Genomic DNA, 25,583 nt, shown 5'->3' with positions numbered 1-25,583 from the left:
GGTGCTGCCCCTCAGAGCCTCTGGGTTGAGCCTCATTCCAGTAGCTTCCTTCCCTTGTGGCTCCTGCTGGCCTGCAGGATGGACCCTCCACCTGCATCATGGTACACAAGGGTCTGCTATGGCTCTTACCTCTCCCACTCTGTCACCACTCTTCCTGCCACTCACTAACTCCTTCCTGTACGAGCCCTTCTCTTTCCAGGGACCGAAGAACACAGCACCAGGCGTGACAGTAGTTGCTCATGCAGTTTTTGGAATAAAGTCTCGTGGGATTTTGGTTTAAAATTGTAAATATCAATTAATATTTTAAAACTTTTTCTCTGTACCTTTTCAGATATAGCTGGTAGAGCACGTCAAAGATGCATAGAAATAACCAAAGAAAAGTTTGAGGAATTAAAAGAAGAAAATTTGCTCCTAAACAATAAGAACAATCAAACCCTTACCCTTGAACTAAAACTAATAAAACAAGCAATGAAAGAACTACAATTAAAACTTAAGCAAGTGGAAAAAGACAATGGAAGGCTGAAAAAGGCTGAGAAAACATCATCTCAGGAAGGTGGGGACAAGTATCAGTTTTTTTATTAAAGGAACGAACAGGACTTTACTCGTTTTATTATTTATTTTGAAAATTAATGTTTTATGTTTTATGTTGTGATATTTGCTGATATTTATGTTGTTGTTGTTTTTGTTGTAATATTTAAGGTTCTTTCATTAGTATCCTTATGCTTGTTGAAATTTTTGTTTGTATGTTTCTTCTTTTTAGTAGCCTCTGTGCAACCCTCCCCTCCCCTACACATGCCGCCTGGCCCAGTCCTGGCCTCCCCTCCCCACCCTCTGTGTAGGCCGCGGGCCAGTGCTGTTGAAATTTGATTTCCTCTGCTAAATTATTATTATTGTTGTGCTAAAGAAATTTCAATACTTCTCTTGGAACTTGATGCTTAGCATACTATCTTACATATATTTCATATTAGCTTTTATTCCCATGAACAGCTTATAAAAGTGCCTCTTTTACACATGATAAGATTTATATTTTCCTTCTTAATTTGATAGGCAAAAAAAAAAAAGAAATCCCATTTTTATTTTTTATTTCTTTTATTATTATTATTATTAGTTTTATTTTGTTTTTTATGTTTGTTTTTTTTTTTTGGTGGCTGACCAGTAAGGGGACCCGAACCCTTAACTTTGGTGTTATCAGCACTACACTCTAACCAACTGAGCTAAACAGCCAGCCATATTTCTTTCATTATTAATGAGCTTGAATTTTTTTTTTTTTATGTATCTTTGCAAGTTATTTTCTTTCTCCTTCATAAATTTGCTCACTTTAAGTTGAGACACTTGGCTTTTCCTTATTGATTTGGAGGAACTCTTTACATATTAAAGATTTTAGCCCTTAGTCGTGTGTGTAATATTTTATTAGTTGGTTGATAATTCAGCTAAATCTACAAGATGTTTTTCTTTTCTGACTTATGCCCTTGGTGTCAAGTCTTTTTTAACTCTAATATTATATAAATATTCACCAATATTTTCTCTATACCTTTTAATATTTATGTAAGACTAATATTATAGCCTTGCCTTAGTTCGTTTGTGCTGCTGTAATAGGATACCTGAAACTGGGTAATTTGTAAAGAACAGAAATTTATTTCTTACCCTTCTGGAGGCTGGGAAGTCCAAAGTCCAGGGGCCCACATCTGGCAAGGACTTTCATGCAGGGTCATCCCTGGCAGAAGGCAGAAGCAAGAGAGCATAGGGGGGAAGGAGGAAGGAGAGAAAGCAGCAAGAGAGGGCTGAACACACTTTTATAACGAACACATTCTCATGATAATTAATCTACATCTGTGATAATGACATTATCTGCCCGCATGACCTAATTGCATCTTAAAAGTGCCACCTCTCAACACTGTTGCTTTGGGGATTAAGTATCTAACAGATGAATTTTGGGAACCATATTCAAACCACAGTAGGCCTTACGTAAGATGGTGTAGTTTTCTTCATATAAACCCTGCATATTTCTTGTGTTAGGCACATTTCTTTCTTGATACTTTATGTTATTTGTGCTGTTGTTACATTGTCAGATCTATTTTCTATTATGTTTTCTAATTGCTGTTATGTGGGAAGGTTTTTTGTTCTAATAAATTTTCTATTCTATGTGGTTTTCGAGGCATATATTTTTACGTTGTCTGAAACAATGACTATTCCTTTTCAACTTAAAATTTTTATTTTACTTTATTGTATATGCAAAAATTTCCACAAACTTCCAAAACAACATGGTGTATTTGGTGTTAAAAAACTTGGTCACATTTTTCATTTATACATATATATGTATACTTTGCTGTCTCTATGAAGCCTAAAAGGAAAAAAAAGGCAAATGATTAGCAATTTATATAAAACCTTGATAAATTTAATATAATTTCTTGTAATATAATATTTAACTGATTTTTTTTCCCCACTAGGCACTACACCTGAATTACTTTATCTAAGAAAACAAGTTCAGGAACTGGTGGATGAAAATGATGGGTTGAAAATGATTGTCCATCGTTTGAATGTAGAACTGAGTCGGTATCAAACAAAATTCAGGCATTTGTCCAAGGAAGAGGTAATGTTTCCAATTATGAAAAATCAGACTTTTCAGATATTTTTAGTCTTTTCTGTTGAATTGATTTTCAATTCTGAAGGGTTCTTATTTATTATAATTTTGTATAAAAAATAATACGTCCAAAGCACAGTCTTTCTAGGAACTGTCCTTCCTTCCTTCATGCACTGAGAAAACTCAGGGATGTGAGGGACACGTGCCAACACAGGTGGAGGACGCAAAGCTGTCTGGCCCTGGCTGGGGTCGAGAGAGGGGAAGCCAGGGACACAGGGTGTTCTCACACGGCTCCTGAGAGTTCAGGGCCTCTTGGGCTTCTGAGTTTCTTTTTGAATGGGGCTTAGTTTTAACTCTTTTTAAATAACAGCTTTGAAATGTAATTCATATACCATCCAATTCATACCCATTTTAAAAGTATACAATTCAGTGTATTCACAGAATAATGCAGCCACTGCACAATCAATTTTAGAGCATTTTTATCACATCAAGAACTTTCCTACCTGTTAGCATTCCCTCCCCATTTTCCCCCATTGCCTACTCCCCTCATCTAAGCCCCTAGCAATTGCTAATCTATTTTCTGTCTCTATGGATTTGCCTATTCTGAACATTTCATATAGATGGAATCATACATTTTCTGATCTTTTGTGACTGACTTCTTTCACTTAGCATAATACTAACATTTAAACAACAAAAAAATTTTTCTTAGGGTCACATGATCTAAAACATGCTTCCTAGGTCAGCACTTACTATAGCTATGGGTAGGCAGTATAAGGAGGCTTAGAGACAACCTCCCCATCACCCTGCCCTGCCTCACCATCACCCCCACCTCTCTTCTGTCCTGTGCAAATGCCACATTCTCCATGACAGTCTTCCCTCATCACTCCAGCCAGAAGTGATCTCACTCTCTGTTTTAAACCATTGCAGACTTTTGCTTGTACCACTCTTAATGCATTTATAACATTCTACCCTGTACTATGTTTCTGTATTATGTTCAGAGATAACAGACTTATCTCTGTTTTTAGACCATAAAATCCTTGAAAACAAGGATTGTGCTGCAATGTCTGTAATGACTTAGTGAGTTCACATATTTCCTGAATGAATGGGTGATGAAGGCTGGCCAGTTAGCTCACTTGTTTAAAGCTCAGTGCTGATGGCTCATAACACCAAGATCCATGGTTCAATCCTTGCACTGGCCAATTGTCCAACCTCCCCCTCACCCCCCTCCAAAAAAAGAAAAATGACGAGATGGATATTAAGGAGACTGCACTGGAAAATTTTTGTTAAATAAGGAATTATTCCTTCAGGGTCATAGTTTCTGTACCAAATTTATTCTCCTGCTGTGAACAACTAAAAAACTAGACAGACTATATGATGGTACTTCAAAATGTCTGTGGAAAATAGAATTAAAAGATATCCAAATCTTTTCATGAACTTTTTGAGGTAACCTCATATAATACAACTATGTACACACATCAGACAGCATGCGACACCAGACTCTGATCCTCGAGAGCAGGAAGATAAATAGATGAGCCTTATGATTACCTCTGCCTTCTGTCTGGAGGCAATCTCAGTTCACAGAGCAGGATGGAGGAACCAAGCAGAGCACAGCAATTTCACTGAGTCCAGGAGGCAGATTTAAGTTTGGGGAAGCTGAGGAGGCTAGAATTTGCAGAGCAAGAATACTGGAAAGGAAGGAGCTATGGACAGAAAGAGCTGCATAGATCTGCATGGGGTTCCTTGGAGTCTTTTGTTGAATACTAATCTGCACATGTGTAGGATAAAACTTCATGAGGTTGGGCAGGAAACAAGTACAGGAAGCTGTGAGCTGAATGGTTCCCAGAATTTGCACAGCACTGGGAGACCTTTGAGTTCTGACCAGCCACAATGGCAAGACCTTGTTGAAAACTGTGGCATTGAGTAAAGCACCCAGAAGGGCCATGCCTTAGTATTATGGCTAAACTAGCCTTTCAGTAAAGGCTACTACAGACCCACCATAATCAGGGTGAAAAACAAGCCTCAAAAACATCAAGCTGGAGGCTGGCTGGTTAGCTCAGTTGGTTAGAATACAGTGTTATAACACCAAAAAACCAAAAAGCTTCAGGCTGATCCACAAGCAACTTAAGAGGCTGCAAAAAAGAAAAAAAGTAAACCAACTTTCTTTAAAGGAAGACAACAAAATCCAGACACTCAAAATGTAACATTCAGAAAGTCCAGAATTAGGCTGGTCAGTTGGTTCAGTTGGTTAGAGTGCAGCCTTTCAACACCAAGGTCAAGGGTTCAGATCCCTGTACTGACCAACTGCCAAAAAAAAAATAAAAGTTCAGAATCCAGTAATAAATTACTAGATATGTTTAAGATTTAAAAGGACTAAAAAAAGTTGACGACTAAATGCAACATGTGAACCTGGATTGGATCCAAGATCAGAAGAGGACATTAGTGGGAAAATAGATGAAATTTGAAGATGGTCTATAGGTTAGAAAACAGTATTGTGTCAGTGTTGATTTCCTGATTTTTATGATAGTGTTGTGGTTAAGTAAATGAATGTTTTTGTTTTCAGGAAATACATACTGAAGTAATTAGAGGGAAAGGAGCATTATATGTTTAAGTTACACTCAAACATTTCAGAAAAAAATTGTTCATACACACACACGCATATATATGTATACATTTAGATGCACAGATAGGTGATGCTGAGTCTAGATTAAGAATATTTTAGACTTGAAATTTCAGATGGAGTGTAGCTTAATTTGTCTTCAATATGTGTTTTATTCTTAGAGTTTAAAAATTGAAGGCCTCCCATCAAAGGGCCCTACACCACCCTGGTTGGTAAGTGAAACATTTAATTTCAGGACGATCATTTCTGGGCTGTATTTACATAGCTATTAAAAACCATTCCAAAATCAGTGTATTTTCTTGCCTTTTAAAAAATGTGCTGATTGTGTTTAGGTATCAGTAATAGTAACCTTCCTTTACTCCATTATCTTCAGTTGGATATAAAGTACCTGTCCCCCTTGTTGCTGGCTTATGAAGATAGAATGAAAGAGAAGGACGAGTTCAGTTGTACCCTTGAGGTAGGTTGGCAAATGTCTCAAAAGAGACATGGTTTATAAAAATAAGACCATTTCAAACTTTGCAGAAACATTTTGGATGTAGGTATGCCAAACATATAGTAGATAATCAATTGTTTGTGGAAGGAAGGAAGGCAGATAGGCAGGTGTGTGGCAGGGAGGGAGGGAGGGGAAGAAGGAAAGGGGAGGAAGTAAGGGAGTGACTGGCAGAACAGGAAGCTTGGGCAGGGATAGAAGGGAAAGGTTTGGAGGGACAGGGTGCTTTCCTGGACAGGCAGCCCCGTGTGGGCTGGGATCTTGGGTGCAGTGTGGAAGGCAGCAGTGGGGAGGCACTTCTTCCCTGGGACTCCGAAGCTGCACACACCACCATAAGAAGAAACATTTGAGCAGACAGGGAAGGTAATAGGCCAGGGATGCTTTAGGCAAAATTAGATACTGCTTAATTTTTAGGAAGAGCTGACTCCAGAGAAGTCCAATTATTGAGCTGTTGGAAGTGGTTAGGAAGTGAGGTTTTTATTCATTTCTATTTTGTTCACCTCTGTTTGATGGGGATGGCTTCTGGCAGTGAAGCTCATTCTAATTATACAGGAGACTAAGCCTGGGCTGGTTTTGTAGATACATCCTGTGCCTTTCCATGCTGCATTCCTCTGGGTTCCTCATTTAAATGGCCAAAGAGATCTCTGGAATTGGAAGGATCCAGGGAGAGAAGTGTTGGTTGTTAGGGGATCCTGAGCTGGAGGATCCTTTAAGAGTCTCCCAGCCTGTTCTTCAGTCATGCTGTCCTGTGTACATGTCCCATGTAATGCAATTTTGAAACTTTCCTTCTAGTCTCACTGTTGGACGCTTAATTTTTTAAGAGCATGAATTAATCTTGTACTAATTGGTTAAATATCAATCCTAATAATTAATAAAATTATTTTGTTGCCCTTTCTAAATCGAGGTCACCATACTTTTTCTATAAATAGCCAGTTAATAGATTTTTTAGGCTTTGTGGGCCATGCAGTTACTGTTTGCAATACTCAACTCTGCTGTTATAGCATGAAAGCAGCCGTGGATAACATGTAAATGATGGGTGAGGCTGTGTTCCAATAAAACTTTATTCACAAAAACTGACGGCTGGCTGCAGGCATTAGTTTGCCTGACCCCTGTTCCATAAAAGAGCCAAATGGACTGCCAGCAATTGGTGCGCATGTCTGGGCAGAAACGCAAGAAAAGGAAAAGTTACTTGAGAATGCTGCCTTAATTAAGTTAAACAGGTGTAAGCATAAATGTCTGATAGCTGGGAGAAGAATATTTAGCAGCACCCCACAGTAAATATTGGTACCTAAGATTCTTATCAAAGGACACAGAAACTGGCCAGGGGCTGGCTGAGAAAAGCCATGGAGACAGAGGCAAGCAGAAGTGCCATAAAGGCAGACTGATAGGAGTTGAAAACAGACACAGGCTGCTAGGAGTCCAAATAGACCAAGCAGCAGTCCTGGCATTGGGCTAATGGCTGAGGAAGCTGCAGGGCCTGATGACTTTAAGAAAGGGCTTTGTCATGGTTGTCATGGGGCGAAATTGGAGCCTCCAGTCCCCATGCTAACTAACCCCTTTCCTTCAAAACAGGCTTTCAATAAGGAGGGAAAGTTCTTATTCTTTTATAAAAAACTCCAATTTATCCTATAAAGTCTTTAAACAAAGGAAAAATTACAGTGTTTATGGACATCTCTGCCTTTTCCCCTTTTCAATTTTTTAAGTATTTGGAAGTTATAGAAAAATGTTATCAAATTAGGAATTGAATATTTAAAATCTGAGATTCCTTGTCCCTTGTACTGGGCATTGCAGTTGTCCCTCGTGTTTTCTCACTAAACTGTAAGCTCCCCGAGGGTAGGCACTTGGTACAAGTACCAAGCTGGTGCTATTGTGAGACTTTGCCAAATGGCTACTAACATTTGATTTTAGCCACAGCAACAGCACTAGAACTAAGAAATATAGATGTGTGTGTATATGTGTATTACAATTTACATAAATTTTATTTCAGGAGGAAATGAGAATGTTTAGGATGCGAGTCCAAGAAGTGGTGAAAGAAAATGAAGAATTGCACCAAGAGTTAAATAAGAGTAGTCCTGTTACCAGGGAGGAATGGCAAGTGGTGTTGTGTTTCTGGTATTTTGCTAATATAAAACAAAAGATAATAGGAATAAACCTTATAAAATTATCAAATACATAAGTACATTTTTAACTAAATTATTTTAAGGAGGAGTTTCTAAGAAATTAAAAAGATACAATGAAATTCTAGTAAATTATCCTAAATTTGTGTTTTAAAGATGACTTTAAAAATTCTAAATAGGTTCTCAAACCTGAATATACTTGCTTTCCCCATCTTTACTTTCTGAGGTGCTATTTTTCTAGGGCAGTTTTCCCATCCCCAACCTGGCAAGTCACATGCTTTGTTAGATACCTCCAGTGGCTCCCAGGGATTTGGAACAACCAGCTCCCATCTGCTCTGCCCGATTTCCTGACGGCTGAGGTTGCCCTCATTTCAGTCTGTTACCGATGCAGCTCTCTCCCCTGAACATCCCTTTGCAGTTCCACTCACCTTTTAGGGCCCTGCTCAGATGACAGTTGTCAGTAGCTCTCCCTGCAGTAGAGGCAGAGTTATTGCTCCCTTGTCTCTGACATAACCCTAAACATACACTCTGTCCCGGCACTTGCCATAGTGCGCCTCCCTGTCTTGTCTGTCTCCACATCTGTCTCCCTCTTCTCCTTTGTGAGCTCTGAAAGGGCAGGACCATGTCCTGTTCATTTTTGTGTGTGGCCACGTATCCAGCATGGCAGCAACAAATGTCTGTTAACAGAATTAGAAAAAGTAAATGTCTTTAAAATTCTAAAGGCAATATCCAGGCAAGACTAAGAAAACAAAAATTATTCACTGTGGGTAGGTATGTTATATTTAAGTACTTTGAAAATGTCTCAACATCACTGAAAAAAATGAAATATTTTGCATTTGTGATGTCCAGAAGTCTGGAGTGGAGTCAACAGCATTCTTACCATAAGGTCAGTTCTCCCTGATTTTATAGTCACTGAGGTGTCAGGTCAGACTGGCCTGGGCAGCTACTGTATCTTGGTACACTGTGACTTCCCCTGCTGAACTTGGATTTTCTTCTGTCAGGGTTCCTAGTATGTCTCCCCTCAAACCCTCTTTGAACAGCACCCTGGAAACCAGCTTAGTCAGACTGGGTCTCACACACCCTTGTGAGAATTTGGAACTTCAGATTCTTTCTCAAACCTTGTCTATAGCCATAAGTTAAACCTGTGTATGTGTCCTTAAAATAAAAATAATTAGTAAATGAGATGAAGGAAAGATATTCCCCACTTTCAGATCCATGGTCCTCCAGTGTTCCCCACTCCTGCGTTCATCAGGATTTAACTTTGCCCTCTGCCCTGGTGAGGTGGCCTGTGCACCTGGGGCAAGCTGTCACTGTGCTACAGCTGGGGAGGGTTTCTGGGCATTGTATTCCAGAGGCAGATCTGTGACCTTGTGAGGCCCTCCCCTGAGCCTCCTTGCTGCTCCCTGTCCCTGCACAGCTGTGCAGCTGCTAGGCCTGTGCAAAGCACTCGGCACTCAGACATCACTTCCGCAGAAGCTCTCTACTTAGTTTCCAGTAATTTCTTGATGAACTTCTGGGCTGCAATAGTTTGTCTACATTTCTTTTCCCTATTCCCCTGGCCAGCTGGGTAACCTCAGGCTTAATGGTCCTATTTGTTTACCTGTAGAATGGGAGGGAATATTAAACTAAATCTGAAGGTTTCAACTGTTTTTTAGGAATGGGGGACCCCTTTTATTTAAAAAAGAAAGGAATGACAGGAGAGAGGAAGGAAAGAATGAACAAATAAATGAGTGAAGGAAATAGAGGGAATTATATTATAATTAACTCAATGAATTAATTAATATTAATTCATTAAATTAATTAATTAATATTAATTAATTAATTAAATTATAGAGAATTCAAAAATGTGAAACAGACCAAAGTGCATCTGCGCTGTTTGAGGCAGAAATGAGGCTGGAGCAGGCCAGCTTGGGTGAGCTCCCCACCCCCCCGGTGGGTGCTGGTAGCAGGTAGCAACACCTCCCCAGCACCAAGGAGCCGCTGTCAGGATGAGATCATTGTTACGGCCTGACTCCTTTCATCTTTTTTCTCTCCTTCCTCCACCTTACCTTTTGAGTGTAAAGTGAAAAATCGAGACAGTTTACTGGTTTACAGTGTACTGTGGGTGGTAAACATTTAACCAGATGATTTCTAAGGTCCCTTCAGCTCGTTCTAACTGGACTTTGTGGTCATGAAGGTTGAGCTGTACTGGGATTAACATTGTACCATCTGTAAGGAAAGGATTTTCTCATGGTTAAATTAAGACTTAAATTAAGGCTAAATTAAGAATAGGGTTATATTAGTACAGTTTTCATTTCAAAGCCTTCTGACAAAGTAATTATTTTTTTGGCAAATATGCTACTGATTATGAATGAGTATTTTTTAATTAAAATGACAGCCAGAATTTAATCAAAATAGCCCAGTGGGTAGGAGAATTGGAGATTTATATAGCTGAAACAAGACTGGCCATTTGATGATTGTTTAAATGGGGTACTGTTTAAATGAGTTCATTATTCTATTCTCTTTACATGTATATATGTTTGAAATTTTACATTTTAAAAAGTTACTGAAGCAGTCCATAATTCAAACTTCATTTCTTTTCTTTCCCCCACTTAATGCAAATGGCAGATTTGCTGGCTGTGTTAATAACATGTTTGACAGACTGGCCACTTACCTCAGTCGGTTGGAGCATGGTGCTGGTAACACCAAGGTTCAGACTTCAATCCCTGTACCAGCCAGCCACCAAAATAATAATAATAATAATAATAATAATAATGTTTGACATTAAAACATGTCCAGATATCCATTATCTATAATACACCAATTGCTTTCTTACAGACTCTGGAGTGTTTCTGAAATCATTCAGTACCTGAATTGCAGTATTTAATTTTGTAATAAATCAATTATAGGCATCAGCTTCAGGCTCAAGCAGAACTGGTTTTAGAGGAAAACAAGTTGTTGATAGAACAGTTGGAGATTCAGCAAATGAAAGCCAAGGACACCCACCAGGAGCATCTCCAAGAAGGTGAGGTCTTTCCAGTGAGTAACAGTGATGCTGTGATGTCACTTGTGACATTTTGCACTTGTACCCACCTCCTGTAAAGGGCCCGCAATTGAAAATGGTGGAAATCGTGTTCTTTAAAATATTTTCTTCTTTACTGAAATACTATTTATATCATTTCCAGCCATTACTCTTAATGCATTGATTGCTTTCCCTTAGGCTCCACAGTGTCGCTCGAATCATTCTGTGTTTCGTTAATCAATTGTGATAGCTTTAGACTCAGCAGAATGGGTTTTAGGGTACAATAGTGCCTTAGAAATGAGAAAAATCATGCCAGGTAAATATTTGAAACAATCCAAGGATCTCTTCCCAAATATTTGTTGAACAAGTAAATAAGTTGAACCGTTCACTCTCTAAACAGCTTATCTGTGCTCTTCCCCTTCCTTCAAAGCTGTGGGTTAAAGCTGTAGGTTAAATCTCTGTAGGTTAGATCTCTGTCAAATACCTTCTCTGAGTGTCCTGTCTCCCCATGTGTCCCTCCCCACCCCTAGGAGCCTCACAGCATATGACAGTGGACTTCAAAGTGGGCCAAATTAATAGTCGTTTCTTCTGCTTTGATTAAAACCAAAAGTTATGAGCACAAAAGATAGTGGTATTTTCTTCCTTTGCCTTACTGATTTTTCTTTTCCAGTGAAGAATGATATAGGACAGAGGCTGAATATAAGCTGTCTTGCATGGTCCATTGTAACCCCTCCTTTCCATCTTCCTTTCTGCACCTGTTTGTTTAATGACTCCCATTTCAACACTGTGCAAGAGTTCATTACCAGCCTCTGCCATTGATGCAGCTACTGAGCTAGTATTTCCATTTCACGTGTTTCTGATAACGAGGCCATATTTAAAGATGAGATCATTTCTGGAAGAGTCCTATAGGAATTTCCTCCACAGGCCCTCTCTATAGACCTGTGTGGCCCAGGAGCATTTGCCTTTACTCTGGCATTGCTGAGGACAGGAGGAGAGAGAGAGTTGTTGAGCCTCCTATCTTTGTTTTCAGGATTGGAGATGACAGGTAAATTAATTTTCTACTTACCGAGCTTAATTTTTTCCAACATACCAGATCTGCACAGGTGTAGTGATTCTTCTAGTCATGTGGGGCAGGGCAAACCTTTTGACCTGTGTGATTCAGTCAGTTGCCTATGTCATTTTTCTATTCTCCAGAAATAGCTACTCATGTTGATCAACTAAATGTTTTCATAGAGTAGAAAAATTTAAAGTTTTACACCGTAATACTTCTAAGTGCTAGTTTCAACAGATGCCCAGGAAATATCTTATTATTACATACTTCCATTTCACAGAGGATGAAAATATTTATGATTCACTTTAGATACAGGACATATAACATAAAGACTTAATGAGGAAAGGGAAGAAAAACAGTAAATTCGGTTCTTAGTCTGACTATGTTTGATGTCCTTAAAAATCTTGAAAGTCTTGCAGTTTTGGGGACAACATCATGATACACGTTGGTACATCTGTGTATGATTTAAGGCTTCAGTCTTTGGAAAGTAAGTTCCTCGAAGATTGGAATCGTGTCTTGTTAAATATTATAGTGAGCCCTAGTAAAAAAGTGGACATTTAGTGAGTGCTTAATATAGGGACAGTAATTTCTAAGTACAAGGCCTTTGGCATTAATTTATAACTCTCCAAAAGACTTTTAAAAGATCATTTTTATAAGCTGACTTTCATTAGTATTTCCTAGTAACCAAAATCATGTTTTATTGAGTCTTCTCTGCCAAGTCTTTATCCCTGTCTTTTGTTTTTCAGTTTCTAAGCTGACGAAACAACTAATGCTCCTGGAGACTAAAACCCAGGGCCAAGAAAAGGAGCTGATGGAAAACAAGGAGCAGTTGGAGAGTTTACATGCCAGGTGCCAAGAACTCAAAACACACTTGGACGGCAAAATTACAATGAAAGTTCATACTTCGATTGTAAATGAATTAAAAAGGTAAGGATTTAAAGTCTTTTCAGCTGTCATTATGCACATTAATACAGGCAGAGTGGAGAGAGGTTGATTAGTCTTTTTCGAGGTCTTTTTTTGCCTACACCAGCACAGGTGTCTGAGTAAGAAAGGTAAATATTTCATTAAAGTAGAATCTGGCTGTCCTTGAGGGCTGCAGTCTGTACTTTGTGTGTGTATGATTTTTTTTTTCCTGCTGTTCTAGACTTTATTAGTTTTAGAGCCAAAGATGATTTAAAGTAATAAAACTGGAAACCTAAATATATAGTAATAGGGAACTAGTTAAATGGAAGGCTACAACCATAAAGTGGAATATAATGTAGCCATTAAATATGATGTCACAAAAGGTTCCTTTTGATATTTTTAAGTGAAGGGATTAGGTTGCAAAACAGTATGTACAGAATGGTCACAATTTTATGTTTTTTAAAGAGTGTGTGTGTGTGTGTGTGTGTGTGTGTGTATGTGTGTGTTTGTGAGGATACCTATTAACAATATGTGTGTTGAGGTAACTGACAAACCATCCCAGTTTATCCGGAACTGAGGGGTTTCCAGAATGTGGGAAGTTTAGTACTAAAACTGGGAAAGTTCTTAGGCAAACTGAGATGAGTTGATCACTCTAGTATGAGCGTATATATATGTGTGTTTGTATAATTGCATATATAACCATAAGTATATAGAAAAAAGACTAGAAAATGGGAAAATATTAACAGAAATTATCTTTGGCAGATGAAATTATGAGTATATCAGTCAGGGTTCTCGAGAGGAACAACTGATAGGATATAAATAAGAGAGAGATTTATTTTAAGAAATTGGCTCACACGATTATGGGGGCCGGCAAGTCCAAAATTCATAGAACAGGCCAGCCAGTTGGAAACTCAGGCAGGATTTCTATGTTACTGTCTTGAGGCAGAATTCCTTCTTTGGGAAACCCCAGTTTTTTGTTCCTAAGGCCTTCAACTGATTGGATGAGGCCCACCCACATTATCGAGGATAATTTCCTTTACTTAAAGTCAGTTGATAGTAAATGTTAATTACATCAACAAAATATCTTCACAGCAACATCAAATCTAGTGTTTGACCAAACAACTGGGTACCATCATCTAGTCAAGGTGACACACAAAATTAACCATCACAATGGGTAATTTAATTTTTGTTATATGTTTTTATATTTCCAAGTATTTGCTTATGAATGCACATTACTTTTGTAGTAAGGGTGGAAATCATTTTTTTAAATGGTGAGGATTTCAGCTCCAGATGGTTGAGTGAATATACCTGTTTACTTATGTTCTTCCTCACCCCCTCCTCCACCTCCTCCCTCTATAGGATTTGTGTGCGGGAATAAATGAGCTAGTACATATAAAGTGCTTAGCTTGGTGCTTCAATATATGCTGGCAATTCCAATTATTGGGACCCAATGTTTTGACTACACTATTACCTGCTGTCTGGGCAAGACCTGTTCTTTTCTATTCTAGAAGAAGAAGGAAATTGTTTTGAAGTTATGTTGATTTTATTTTCCTCACATACCCACTCCTGTGGCTGATGTTTTTCGAGGATGTGTCATAACCACATTTTTTTTTTTAACAAAGGGAAGAAGGGTTCTTCTGCATGGAAAATGACACTTTTAAATATCAAACCCATTTCTTGGGCATACTGTATGATAACATTAGGGACTGAAATGCTAAATTCTGTCTTCAGTTTCTACTACATGAAACTTTTTTTAGAATTGTACAAGATTTCAGAAGTGGCCTTTTATTAAGCCCAGGTGAGATGGAATCTTTACTGTCCTTTCACATAGGACAGAGCTTCTCCTTCCTCATAACTGTTCATTTTTGTGGTTTGCCAAAGAGCTGATTCTTCACACAGCTGAAAGAGTTTTCAAGAAAAGTCATCCATGTCCAAGCTTTTTGTTGATTTGCTGCCCAAGTGGTCTGTCCAATGCTGAGAGGCATGATCAGGTCCCCCAATACTATCATACAGCAGATGTCTCTTCTGTCACTATGAAATGGACTCTGTGGAGACAGACATCCTCCTCCTTTCTTTATCTCTGCTGGTGACTCTCCTTGTGTCAACTCACTGCAGTGGCTGGTGGACCATCTGTCCAGTGGTTGTGGCATCTAACCTCCTTCACAGCAGCCATGGTTATCATCATGGCTGTGGTAGGCCACCCACATGGAGGAGATGTTTTTGGCCTGCTCTGTGGTGCTGGCAGTGTGCCTGGTTGTGGAGAGTGTCTGATCCCCAGTTCCATGCCCCAGGTCCCGAGTGGGTCCTGAGGTGCTGGCATGGTGTGCCTGGTTGTGGGAGGGGGGTCCAGTCCCCTTCTCCATGCCCCGGATCCCTGGGTGGGCCACGAGGCCCTGGCACTGGGTGCCTGGTTGTGGGAGGGGGACTCCGGTCCCAGGCTGCATACCCCAGGTCCCCAGGTGGGCCCTGAGGTGCTGGCATGGGGTGCCTGGTTGTGGGAGGGGAGTCCGGTCCCCTTCTCCATGCCCCAGGCCCAGCATGGGCGCCAAGGCACTGGCATGGTGTGCCTGGTTGTGGGAGGGGGATCCAGTCCCTTTCTTCTTCCCCCAGGTCCCTGAGCAGGCCCTGAAGCATTGGCGCAGTGTGCCTGGTTGTGGGAAGGGGGTCTAGTCCTCTTCTCCATGTCCTGGGTCCCTGGGCGGGCCCCAAGGCACTGGCATGGTGTGCCTGGTTGTGGGAGGGAGATTCAGTCCCCTTCTCCATGCCTCAGGCCCCAGGGTGGGCCCTGATGCACTGACCTGGCATGCTTGGTTGTGGGAGGGTGGACCTGGTCCCAGCTCCTTACCCTGTGTCCCTGGGCCGGCCCCGAGGTGCTGGCTGGTGAGCCTGGTTGCATAACCACATATTTAATAGCCCCCTAGACGTAAGTAGAGAAGGTAAAAACATTTGAAGCACTAATGATGAAGGCAATGGGAGGCATGGTTGTTAAACAAGCAATGTCACCAAGTCTCTTTTAAGTGGAACTATTGTGGCTTAGAATGAATTGGGACATGGAGAGAAAGCCTTTATACCAGCTTGTTGCTGAGCTCAGAGTTGATAGGTGGGGTGGAGGATGAGAAGGGTGATGGGGAGTGGAGAGCTAGGGCTAGGGCTCACAGACCCCTCGAGCCTGTTGTCCAGACTGGGTCACAAACCCTTCACATGCAGGTCTACGAGCTAGGTAATAGGAAAAGGCCCTGGGAGCCGTGGGTGAAAAATTAATAGGCTTTATTCAGAGCTAGGAGCAGCTGCCCTAGTGGCTTCTCGAAGCATCTCAGAAGCTTCGCATATCAGAGCCATTAGTCCTTTATACTCAAGTCCATAATCCAAAACACCTGGGTGCACACGCGCACATTAAACAGTAACAAGGAACACTTGTGTGCACGTGCATATTTACATCAGATGCTCGGCAAGATTCTGAACATCTGAGGGGCCCTGACCATTTTTCTATATTTTCCCAACAGGGAGTGTTGACCCTAATGGGTTCTCTATCAGAAGGGGCAGTGTTTGATTGGAGAGAGAATTTATAACATGGAAATGGGGCATGAATTCATCAGGGATGGAATATGTGAATTCAGGGGGGTGGGTATAGGCTATACCAAGACCTGGTGGAAAAATAGACAAAGTAAGGAGGTGACTCAGAGTGTTTTTGTTTTGGCTACTGTAAGCATGAGGTGAGGTAAGGACATCTTAGAGTTAGGCTAAAGGGAACAGAAGGACCAATGAGGTTCGGTGTACTTGCCCTCTGGTGTCTCAGTTAGAAGGATCTCTTCCCATGCTGATATCATAAGAGCAAAATAGGTAATTATTAGCAGCAAATCATCTGTTGAACTCACTCTCAAACTGGGGGAAAGCCTCGGGAGGAGTTTGGGAAAGGGTTGTGCCACAGGCAAAGATGAGGTCATGGGGAAAAGATTTTTGCATGTACTGTGTTTGGAAGGGTTAAATTGAACCTGTTCTTGGCAAGCTTCTAGGTATGGTGCATATATGTTGTTTCCCCTAAACTGGTTGAAAGCAATGCAGATAATAAGTGGCATTTTGTCTTGCTTGTTCTACCTGTTGGTAGCCCTGCCTGGAAGGAACTAACTATGACACGGGAAATGGCACAAGCTTATTTTCCTAGTGAACTGTCCTCTTGTCTCTAGTTAGACTGGTAGTTACATCTTGAAACTTAGGTTGCTCTCTTTGTTTATACTGTTTTCCAGAAAGGTTGAGCCTACAGATAGGTGGTTGGAGAAGAAGTGGTGTCAACCTACTTCTCTAAGGAAATTTAGCAAAGTCTTTTGGGGAGAGCTAAGGGTTTAGGGTGACTGGTGGTGCCTACAAAGGAAAACCTGCTTTATCCTGGCTTTATGGGGCCTGTATTCTAAAGCGAAGTCAACTATTCCACACACCTCATCTGTGTACACAGAGTCCTGCTCAGCAGTCAGGGAGATGCCTGCTCATAAAAGACACCAGGGAAGAAAATCAATCAACTTACATGATACACACCAATGACCCAGTTCTTCACCATAAAAAAAGAATAGACTACTGGATGTGAGCAAACAACAAGATGATTAGGCATAATGAAAGAAATAACAACATGAATGAGAGAGACCTTCAATAAGCAGAGAAACTCACCTCAAAGGAACCAGATAATACAGAGAACTGAGGAGAATTTAAAAGAACAAAATGCCATGACAAAAAAGTGCAACTATTAAATAAGAGCAAGATTAAACATGATTACTAGAATTTTAAAGAAAATCAGAAGGGCTGAAAGATACCTTTGAAGATTCTCCTAGAATATAAGGAAACAAACAGTTGGGAAATGGAGAGAAAAGGTAAGAGAAATGGAGAACCCATCCAGGAGGTGTAACCTTAGATCATCAGAAAGCCCAGAAAGAGATTAAACACAATGGGATAGAAGAAGTTAATAGTTGAAGGGCATTTCCAGATTTCTACAGACCTTGATTAAAAGGACCCACAGAGTACATGTAGTGGATTGAATTATGTCTCCCCAAAACTCATTGAAACTTGAATTGTGTCCCCCAAGTTTTATGTATTAGAAACATGGCCCCCACTGTGACTGTTAAGAGGTTGGGAAATCCTATTTTGGTAATTGAAAGGTGGAGCCTTGAAGAGGTGATTGGATTGTAGGACCGTGCAGTAGTGAATGGATTAAAAATGGTGGTCAGGGGCATAGTTCTGAGGGCTTTGAAAGAAGAGGAGAGTCTGTCTTTCTCTCTCTCTCTGCTCTCTCTGCTTCTACCATCTTGCAATGTGAGACCCCTGGGTCACTGTCGCCACCACCAGATGGACTTTGGACTTCCCAGCCTCAGAAACTGTAAGCAGTAAATTTCATTTTCTTTATAAATCACCCAGTTCCAAGTATTTTGTTATAAGCAACAAAAACGGACTAATACAGTACCCAATGCAGTGAATGAAAAAAGACTCCCTACTCCTAGACACATTCTAATGAAATATCAGTTGATCAAGAATGATGAGACAGTCTCATATCCACGGGTGAATAATAAGCTGGGACTCCAAAGGGCTACATCCTCAGGGTAAGGCGAACCAGAAATTGACCAGTCCTCATGTGGTCTAGCAGCTGGGTTCACATTGTCATATTGATACAGGAATCCTCAAGCCATGAACAGAGGCAAATGAAAATCCTCTATGGAGGAAGATCCTTTCCTTATAGACCTCCAGTTACCCATAAAAATAATTTTTCAAGTATAGTGTTAAGGACACAGAGAAAGCCAGACTGTGGCTGGGAACTAGTAGAAACAAGATGCAAATAATGATAGAGTCCAGATATTAGAATTTTCTAACAAAGACAAAACAACCGGTAACTATTATGCTTGAAGAAGTAAAAGAGAAGCTCCAAAATTTCTTCAGAGAACTATAAAACGTGACGTAGTGGATTTGAAAAAGAAACAAATAGGGTTTTTAGAGCTGAAAAATATAGTAACCAAAATTAAGAATTCAGTGGATGGGCTTTGGTGGCAGTCTGGTATGAGTATCCAAACCGTTTTAACTATAGATTAGACATAGCTGATGTGTGAATTTGTGAACTGAAAAATAGGTCAGAAGCAAGTATCTACAGGATAGCATGGAGTGGTCAGTAGATCAGAGACAGGAAGTGATAGAGGGATCTGCTTAATTAGAAGGAATGTTGGAGATAAGATAGCTGAGAGTCTTCCCCCCTGAAAGCACACAGCATTACATAGATTGTGCTAGCCCAACAAGCACAGAGCAAGCAGGGTAAATAAAATAAAGTCACACCCAGACCTAGTTTCTGTAGTGAAACTGCAGAAAGCAGATTCCCTTCAAAAGACTGCAGTGACAACAGGATGTTTACAGTTGACAGGACACAGCAGTCAATGACTATTAGCTTCAGGTGTTGGAAAACAAAAACAGCCCTTGAGGACATAGAATTTTGTTAACAGAGAAAATACCTTTCAGGAATGAAGGCAAAATAAGGATATTTTCAAACCCAAAGTGAGTGTCACCACCAGGAGACCTACGTTAAAGGCAATTCTAAATTCCCCCTTCATTCTCATTTATATAGTGGTAAGAAGAAATTAATTAATTAGCTAATTAATTAATTCCCTCTTCAAGGGGAGAAAACTGACTCAAGGGGGGATGTCTGAGAAACAAGAATGAAATAATAGTAAAAGACAGTGGTAAATACGTGGATGAATGTAAATGAACATTGATTCTATAAAATAATGATTATATCTTTGGGGATTTAAAAATTAGAATTAAAATGCACAACAATAATAGTATATAATAAGGAAGAAGGCAAATGAAGTTAGTGTTCTAAAGTCTTTATATCATTCAGAATAGGATAAAGGTATTGACTAATTTTATAATTTGAAATATGCATGATGAAATTTCTGGAAATAAATGTATGTAACTTCTAAACTAGTATAGGAAAAAAAGAATGATTAAAACAAAATCCAAATGAGTGCAAGAAAAGAAAAGAAAGAAAAATGAAAGGTAGACAAGTGGGAAAATAGAAAACACAAAATAAAATGTTGGATTTAAAGCTAAATATATCAGTAGTAGATATACTCAGTAGACTAAATACTCCAGTTAAAAGACAAAGATTGTCAGATTAGATAAAATGAAAATCAGCTCTGTATTGTCTTTAAGATATACATCTCAAGCATAAGGATGCAGAAAGGTCAAAACTAAAAGAGCAGGAAAAACTATAGTACTCAAATAGAAACCAAAAGAAAGATGATCAATTTAAATCTCTTACATGATAAATGTTAAGGTAAAAAACAGTGTTTATCAAAGGAGATCAATTCATAAAGATTAAAGTCTCAATTTACCAAATAGAGGTTTAAATTTGTATGCAGTGAGGCTGGCCGGTTAGCACATCATTTAGAGCATAGCCTTGTAACACAAGGGTCTAAGGATCTGGATCCTCATACTGGCCAGCTGCCAAATAATAATAATAATAATAATAATAATAATAAATTTGTATGCACCTAGAAATAATTTCATGTCAATGTATTTGAAAATTTAGATGCAGTAGTCAAATTCTTTGAAAAAGGTAACTTGCCAAAACTGACTCAAAAAGAAAAGGATACCTTATTATTTCTGTAATCATTAAAGAAACTGAATAGAAAGATCTTCCTTTGAAGAAAACTATAGGCCTAGATACCTTGACCGGAGAGTTCTACAAATACACAAGGAAGAAATAATTCCAGTCTTACATAAACCCTTCTAGAGAACTAGATGAGTTCTAGATAAGAACTTCCTTAATGGTTCTATTAAAAAATAAAACTACAGTAACTATTGTATTAAATAGTAAAATGTTGAAACCTTTCCTATTGAGACTGGAAAAAGTACAAGGATGACGTCTGACATCATTTCTGAACAACATTAACAATGTAGAGAAAAATATAACTTTAACATGCGCAATTTGCTTCTGTACTAATCCTTGCTAAAAACGAGAAAACATAACTAATTCCATTTTAAGCAAGGCAGCTTCTAAGGGGTTAAGTAGAGGCCAGGCGGGCCCAGGCACGCTAAATTCCAGGAAGGGATTAACCACCACCCGGTCCCAGGAACTGACCAGTTCCTTATCTAGAGGCCACCTGGCCACAAGGAAGATAAACGATTGGGAAATACACTGTTCCTTATTGGTGTGCCAGCCCGCTAAAGCTCCCCAATAAATCTAAATGTCACTTCAGATAACCCGTAAGCAGTATACAACTCATCCTGTTGCAAAAGTCTGCCTACCAAACTGTATAAAAAGTGCTTGTGTTAAGAGCTCGGGGTCCCTCCTGTCCAAGAGACTGAGTGACCCCAGCATGCTGGAATAAACTCCTCTTGCTTGATTGCAACGGTCTCTGTCTCATGGTCTTTGTGAGGTGAGCCATCCCGACGTGTGGGATTTGTGCACGGTGCACGAGTCTTACAACAGCACTGGTTGCCAAGTGGTAACTAGTACGCATGGCATGAAAAAGAAAAGCTAGAACTTTTGGAAAGAAGGAAATAATAGTGTCATTTTTTATAGACGATATAATTCTATATGTAGAAAACAACCTACAAATAAATTATTAGAAATAATAAGTGTACTGATCAGTCGCCAAAAAAGAAAAATAAAAAGGGATTTTAGCAAAGTTGTTGGAAACAAAAAATTTAGAAAAATGCTCTTTCTTTGTAGGAACGAATATGTAAAAAATGATTTTTTGAAAATGAAAGAAGGACAAAAGGAACCATTTACAAAACTTAACAAAGAGAAAGATTTACACAATACTTCTGGGAAAATTGTAAAAGTTTATCGATGAGATAATTTTCCTGAGTAAAGAATTCCACTCTGGGGCTGCCCAGTTAGCTCGGTTGACTGCAGCGTGGTACCAGTCATACCCAGGCCCAGGGTCTGATCCCTGCACCAGCCAGCCACCAAAGAAAATTGAGCCAACAGGGTTTTTGGGTTTGTTTTTGTTTTTTCATCCAGTTTAAAGGTAATCTCCATATCTTCTAGATTATGCATAGTCTTGCATTGTTTCTGATGAAAATCTGCTGCCATTATTATCTTTGTTCCTCTGAACATAAAGTGTCTTTTCTCTCAGGCTTCTTTTAAGAATTTTTCTTTGTCACTGGTTTTCATCCATTTGATTAGTCTGTGCTTTTTGTGTGTTTCTTTATTCTGCTTGAGGTTCATTGAGCTTCTTGGGGCTGTGGATTTATATATTTTCTTACCTGCATTCTAACCAACTGAGCTGACCAGCCGCCCAGCTGTTATTTCTTTACGATTCTTTTCTGTTTTTCCCACTCTCACCTTTCCTCCAAGGACTGCTTGATGTTGTCCCACAGATAACTGGTGCTCTGTTCATTTTTCCCCCACTCTTGTTTCTCTCTCTGCTTTTTTCTTTTTTCTCTTATTCTCTACATGCTTTAATTGGTTAGTTTCTGTTGCTAGTCTTCAAGTTCACTAATCTGTTCTTCTGTATTCTAATCTGCTGCTGTTCCCATCCAATGTATTGTTCGCTCCATATATCATTTTTTTTCCATTTCTAGAAAGATCCATTTGAGTCTTTTTATATTTTCCATTTCTCTCCTCATGCTATTTTTCTCTACTTTCTCGAACATTAGGAGCATATTTATAATAGCGCTTTAAAAGCGTTTGTTTGCCAATGCTACCGTATCTCTCAGTTCTGTATCTGTTCTATTGATTTCCTTTTCCCTCCTGATAATGGATCATGTTTTATTGGTTATTCCCATTCTTAATTAGATTCTAGATGGTGTAGATTTTATATTGTTTGGTGCTAGATATATTGCTTACTTTAAATAGTGTTAGATTTTGTTCTGGTGCACACTTAAGTTACTGGAGAATAGTTGGATTCTTTCAAAACTTAACTGTGTTGCGGTGAGCCTGAAGCAACCTTTAATCTAGGGCAAATTTAGCCCCACAACTAAGGCAATAATATTCTTCTGAGGATTCTGTCTAATGTGCTTTATATTATAAGGTCTTTCTGCTCTGACTGGTGGGCTCATGCACTACTTCCTGTTTTTTGTGAATGTCAAGAATTGTTCCACCTACTCATTTCTAATGTTTCTTTAATCAGCCTTGGGCAGTTTCCTCTCAGACATGTACAGATGAGTACTCAGCCAAAGACTTGTGGTGACCCCCTAAAGATCTCCACAGCCCTTTCTTTCTCTGAAACTTTCTCCTCTCTGCTCTAGAAATTCTAGCTGCCTTAACCGCTCTGCTATTTGATCTCTGACTGCTCAACTCTGCAAGTCTGCTGGGTTCTGCTAGGGTTCTCCCTCCCTGCACCACGCCAGGCAGTAAGTGGAACAGTTGTAGCACTCACCTTGTTTTCCCTTCTTTCGGGGATCACGGTCTTACATTGCCTGTTGTCCAAAGGCTGTTGTTTTGTATGTTTTGCCTGGTTTTCTAGGTGAAGGGTGAATCTGGTCTCTGTAACTCTGTGTTGGCTGGAAGCAGAAGTATTTGTATTTTCAATCCTTTATCATTATTCCAGTTCAACAATTTATGCAATAAAATCATAGTGAAGATTTTAATGAAGGAAATGAATGCTCGATTTTTTATGTTTTTAAGTTACAGTTAACAGACTAACCTTAAAATCATACATTGTTGATGAGAAAGGTGTTGTGAACAACAAAAAAAATCATACATTGTTATGTATTCCTACTGCATATGACAGATATGCAGCTCCTACCCCATGTTACTCTCCGTGCAAATTTGACAACACTCAAGCTGGTGTTCAACGAAACAAGTATCCTCTTTGTTCTTTGTTTCTTTTATTACAAAAGCATGTATTTATAATTACATTGTTATGAAATAAAATTTGTTTTAGCAGTAGGATTTACTTTCTAGCAATCATGACCATGTGAAAAATTGAGATGTCTTAGATTTTTTTTCTGGAAGGAATAGGGTATAAATAAGAATATATATATACATAGACATAAACAAAAACTGGGCAAAAAAGGGGTTAGATCATCACTATCAGAGAAGTGTGTGCTCAGCCACACCCTCTCTTCTATCCTCTAGCGGCATGATTCCAGGTCCTGTGGGGCCTAGCATGGACAGACATTTCCACAGGGGCCTTCCACGTGACCACCCTCCAGGGGCTGGAGAGCTGGGCTGTTGATCACTTGTCTGGCAGTGACTGCCTCATTTTAGCCTCAGTGTACCGGATGCATGCCTGTAATGTTTTTGTCCTTTAGCCAGTTACAGAAGGAAGAAGAGAAAGGAAGTGCTGAGATGGAAGAATTGATGGAAAAGTTGACAGTCCTGCAAGTGCAGAAGAAGAGCCTGCTTTTAGAGAAGAACAACTTGACAGCTCAAAACAAAGCACTGGAAGCTGAACTTGAAAGGACACAGAAAACAAATAGGTTTATATTTTTTTCCCCCTGAGTTGTTTTTTTTTTTTTTTTCAATAGTTAAAAAACAACTGAAGAATATTCCGTTTTATTCCTTTATCTTTTCTTTTTCTAATAGTGGCTATAAAATGGAAAAGGCTTTGAGATTACTGGATATCAGAATATAAGTACAATAAAAGCTCTTACTGCTGACCAACAGTAACCAACACTTCTCAAGTTTATAGTTCAAATATGATTGAGAGCCATATGATGACCCTAAGACTCTAGAAGGTTTAGAAGTTCTTTCCTAACCATTTCCCAAAAGTCTACGTTGTGATTACTGGATTCCTTTTTCAAGTGTCTTTTAGAACATAAGCCAGAAGGTTAATAAAGTAATATTTAATTAGCCTATTCATAGTTAGGTATTTTGTGACTCTTAACTTGATTTGGAGTCAATACTTATTCTTGCTTTCAAATTAAATTCAGTTACCTCTTCTCACCTTGAAACTTAAGAGAAGACTTAGGTTTGCTGAAGAATAGCATTTAAATGCTAACATACTTGTTGTTTTTATAGTACAGATAATCACTATGCCTTAGCCATGTAGGCTAATGAGTTTTTTATTCCACCATTTGGGGGAACTCTCTAGGAAATTGCAGAAGAAAATTGATGTCCTCAAAAAGCAGGTGGAAAAAGCCATGGGGAATGAAATGTCTGCTCACCAGTACCTGGCAAACCTTGTTGGCCTGGCAGAGAATATAACCCAGGAACGTGACAGTCTTATGTATTTGGTAAGTCTCCTCAAAATTATGTCACATAAACTACAAGTTAATATGCAGACATGATTTTAACAGTTTTTTTTTAATGATCTATAAAAAGCTTTATATTTTAAAATTTCAACTGCAAATTTTCTAATTCTCCAAAATTTTATCTTTTAGCCATTGGGAAAAACTTTTTTTAAAGGCAAATAACCCAAACTTTTAAATAATGGCAAATGATATTTTAGAAGGTAAATTAACAGAATTAGTTCATTTAACTAAGTAGGAACAGATGTTTATTATACCTACAGATGATCATTATATGATCTTTGGAATGCTGTTCATATTTTCCCTGTTTGAAGATGAAACATAAGAATCATAGGTTAAATAGAGTTCATCCTAAGGACATAGTTTAAAGGGCACTACGATGTAGCTACAGTGATATTCATCCCACATTGCTTCTAATAGCCCGAGTCCCAGGGAAGGGGACTGAATAAATTACTAGTGGTCCTAAGTGATAGAGCCCTGCACAGCCAGCAAGAGGGATGCCATGGGCATGATTCTAGGCATTTCCACATTGATTTGAAAAGGTGTCTGCAGAAAATTGTGCAGCAAAAGAAGACAAAGGCTATGCCAAGCTACATACATCAAAAAAAGTCTGATAGGATTTACCCCAAAATGTAATAGTGAGTTATCTTCA

At 39.1% G+C, this 25,583-nt stretch overlaps 1 protein-coding gene across 1 annotated transcript in view; it reads left to right on the top strand.

The window, feature by feature from the left end:
* The window catches only part of CEP89 (centrosomal protein 89), a 64,509-nt gene that overhangs the window by 25,355 nt on the left and 13,571 nt on the right, over nucleotides 1–25,583 (top strand). The window contains exons 8-16 of the mRNA XM_063112186.1: nucleotides 332–553; nucleotides 2,448–2,590; nucleotides 5,360–5,410; nucleotides 5,572–5,655; nucleotides 7,676–7,779; nucleotides 10,694–10,809; nucleotides 12,604–12,784; nucleotides 23,993–24,160; nucleotides 24,775–24,916. Of these exons, the coding sequence (XP_062968256.1) occupies nucleotides 332–553; nucleotides 2,448–2,590; nucleotides 5,360–5,410; nucleotides 5,572–5,655; nucleotides 7,676–7,779; nucleotides 10,694–10,809; nucleotides 12,604–12,784; nucleotides 23,993–24,160; nucleotides 24,775–24,916 (1,211 nt within the window). The remainder of the gene's footprint in view (nucleotides 1–331; nucleotides 554–2,447; nucleotides 2,591–5,359; nucleotides 5,411–5,571; nucleotides 5,656–7,675; nucleotides 7,780–10,693; nucleotides 10,810–12,603; nucleotides 12,785–23,992; nucleotides 24,161–24,774; nucleotides 24,917–25,583) is intronic.

This window comes from Cynocephalus volans, chromosome 10 (assembly GCF_027409185.1).
Source record: "Cynocephalus volans isolate mCynVol1 chromosome 10, mCynVol1.pri, whole genome shotgun sequence".
In the NCBI taxonomy this organism is placed as follows: domain Eukaryota; kingdom Metazoa; phylum Chordata; class Mammalia; order Dermoptera; family Cynocephalidae; genus Cynocephalus; species Cynocephalus volans.
This window is presented reverse-complemented; position numbering and strand designations above follow the sequence as displayed.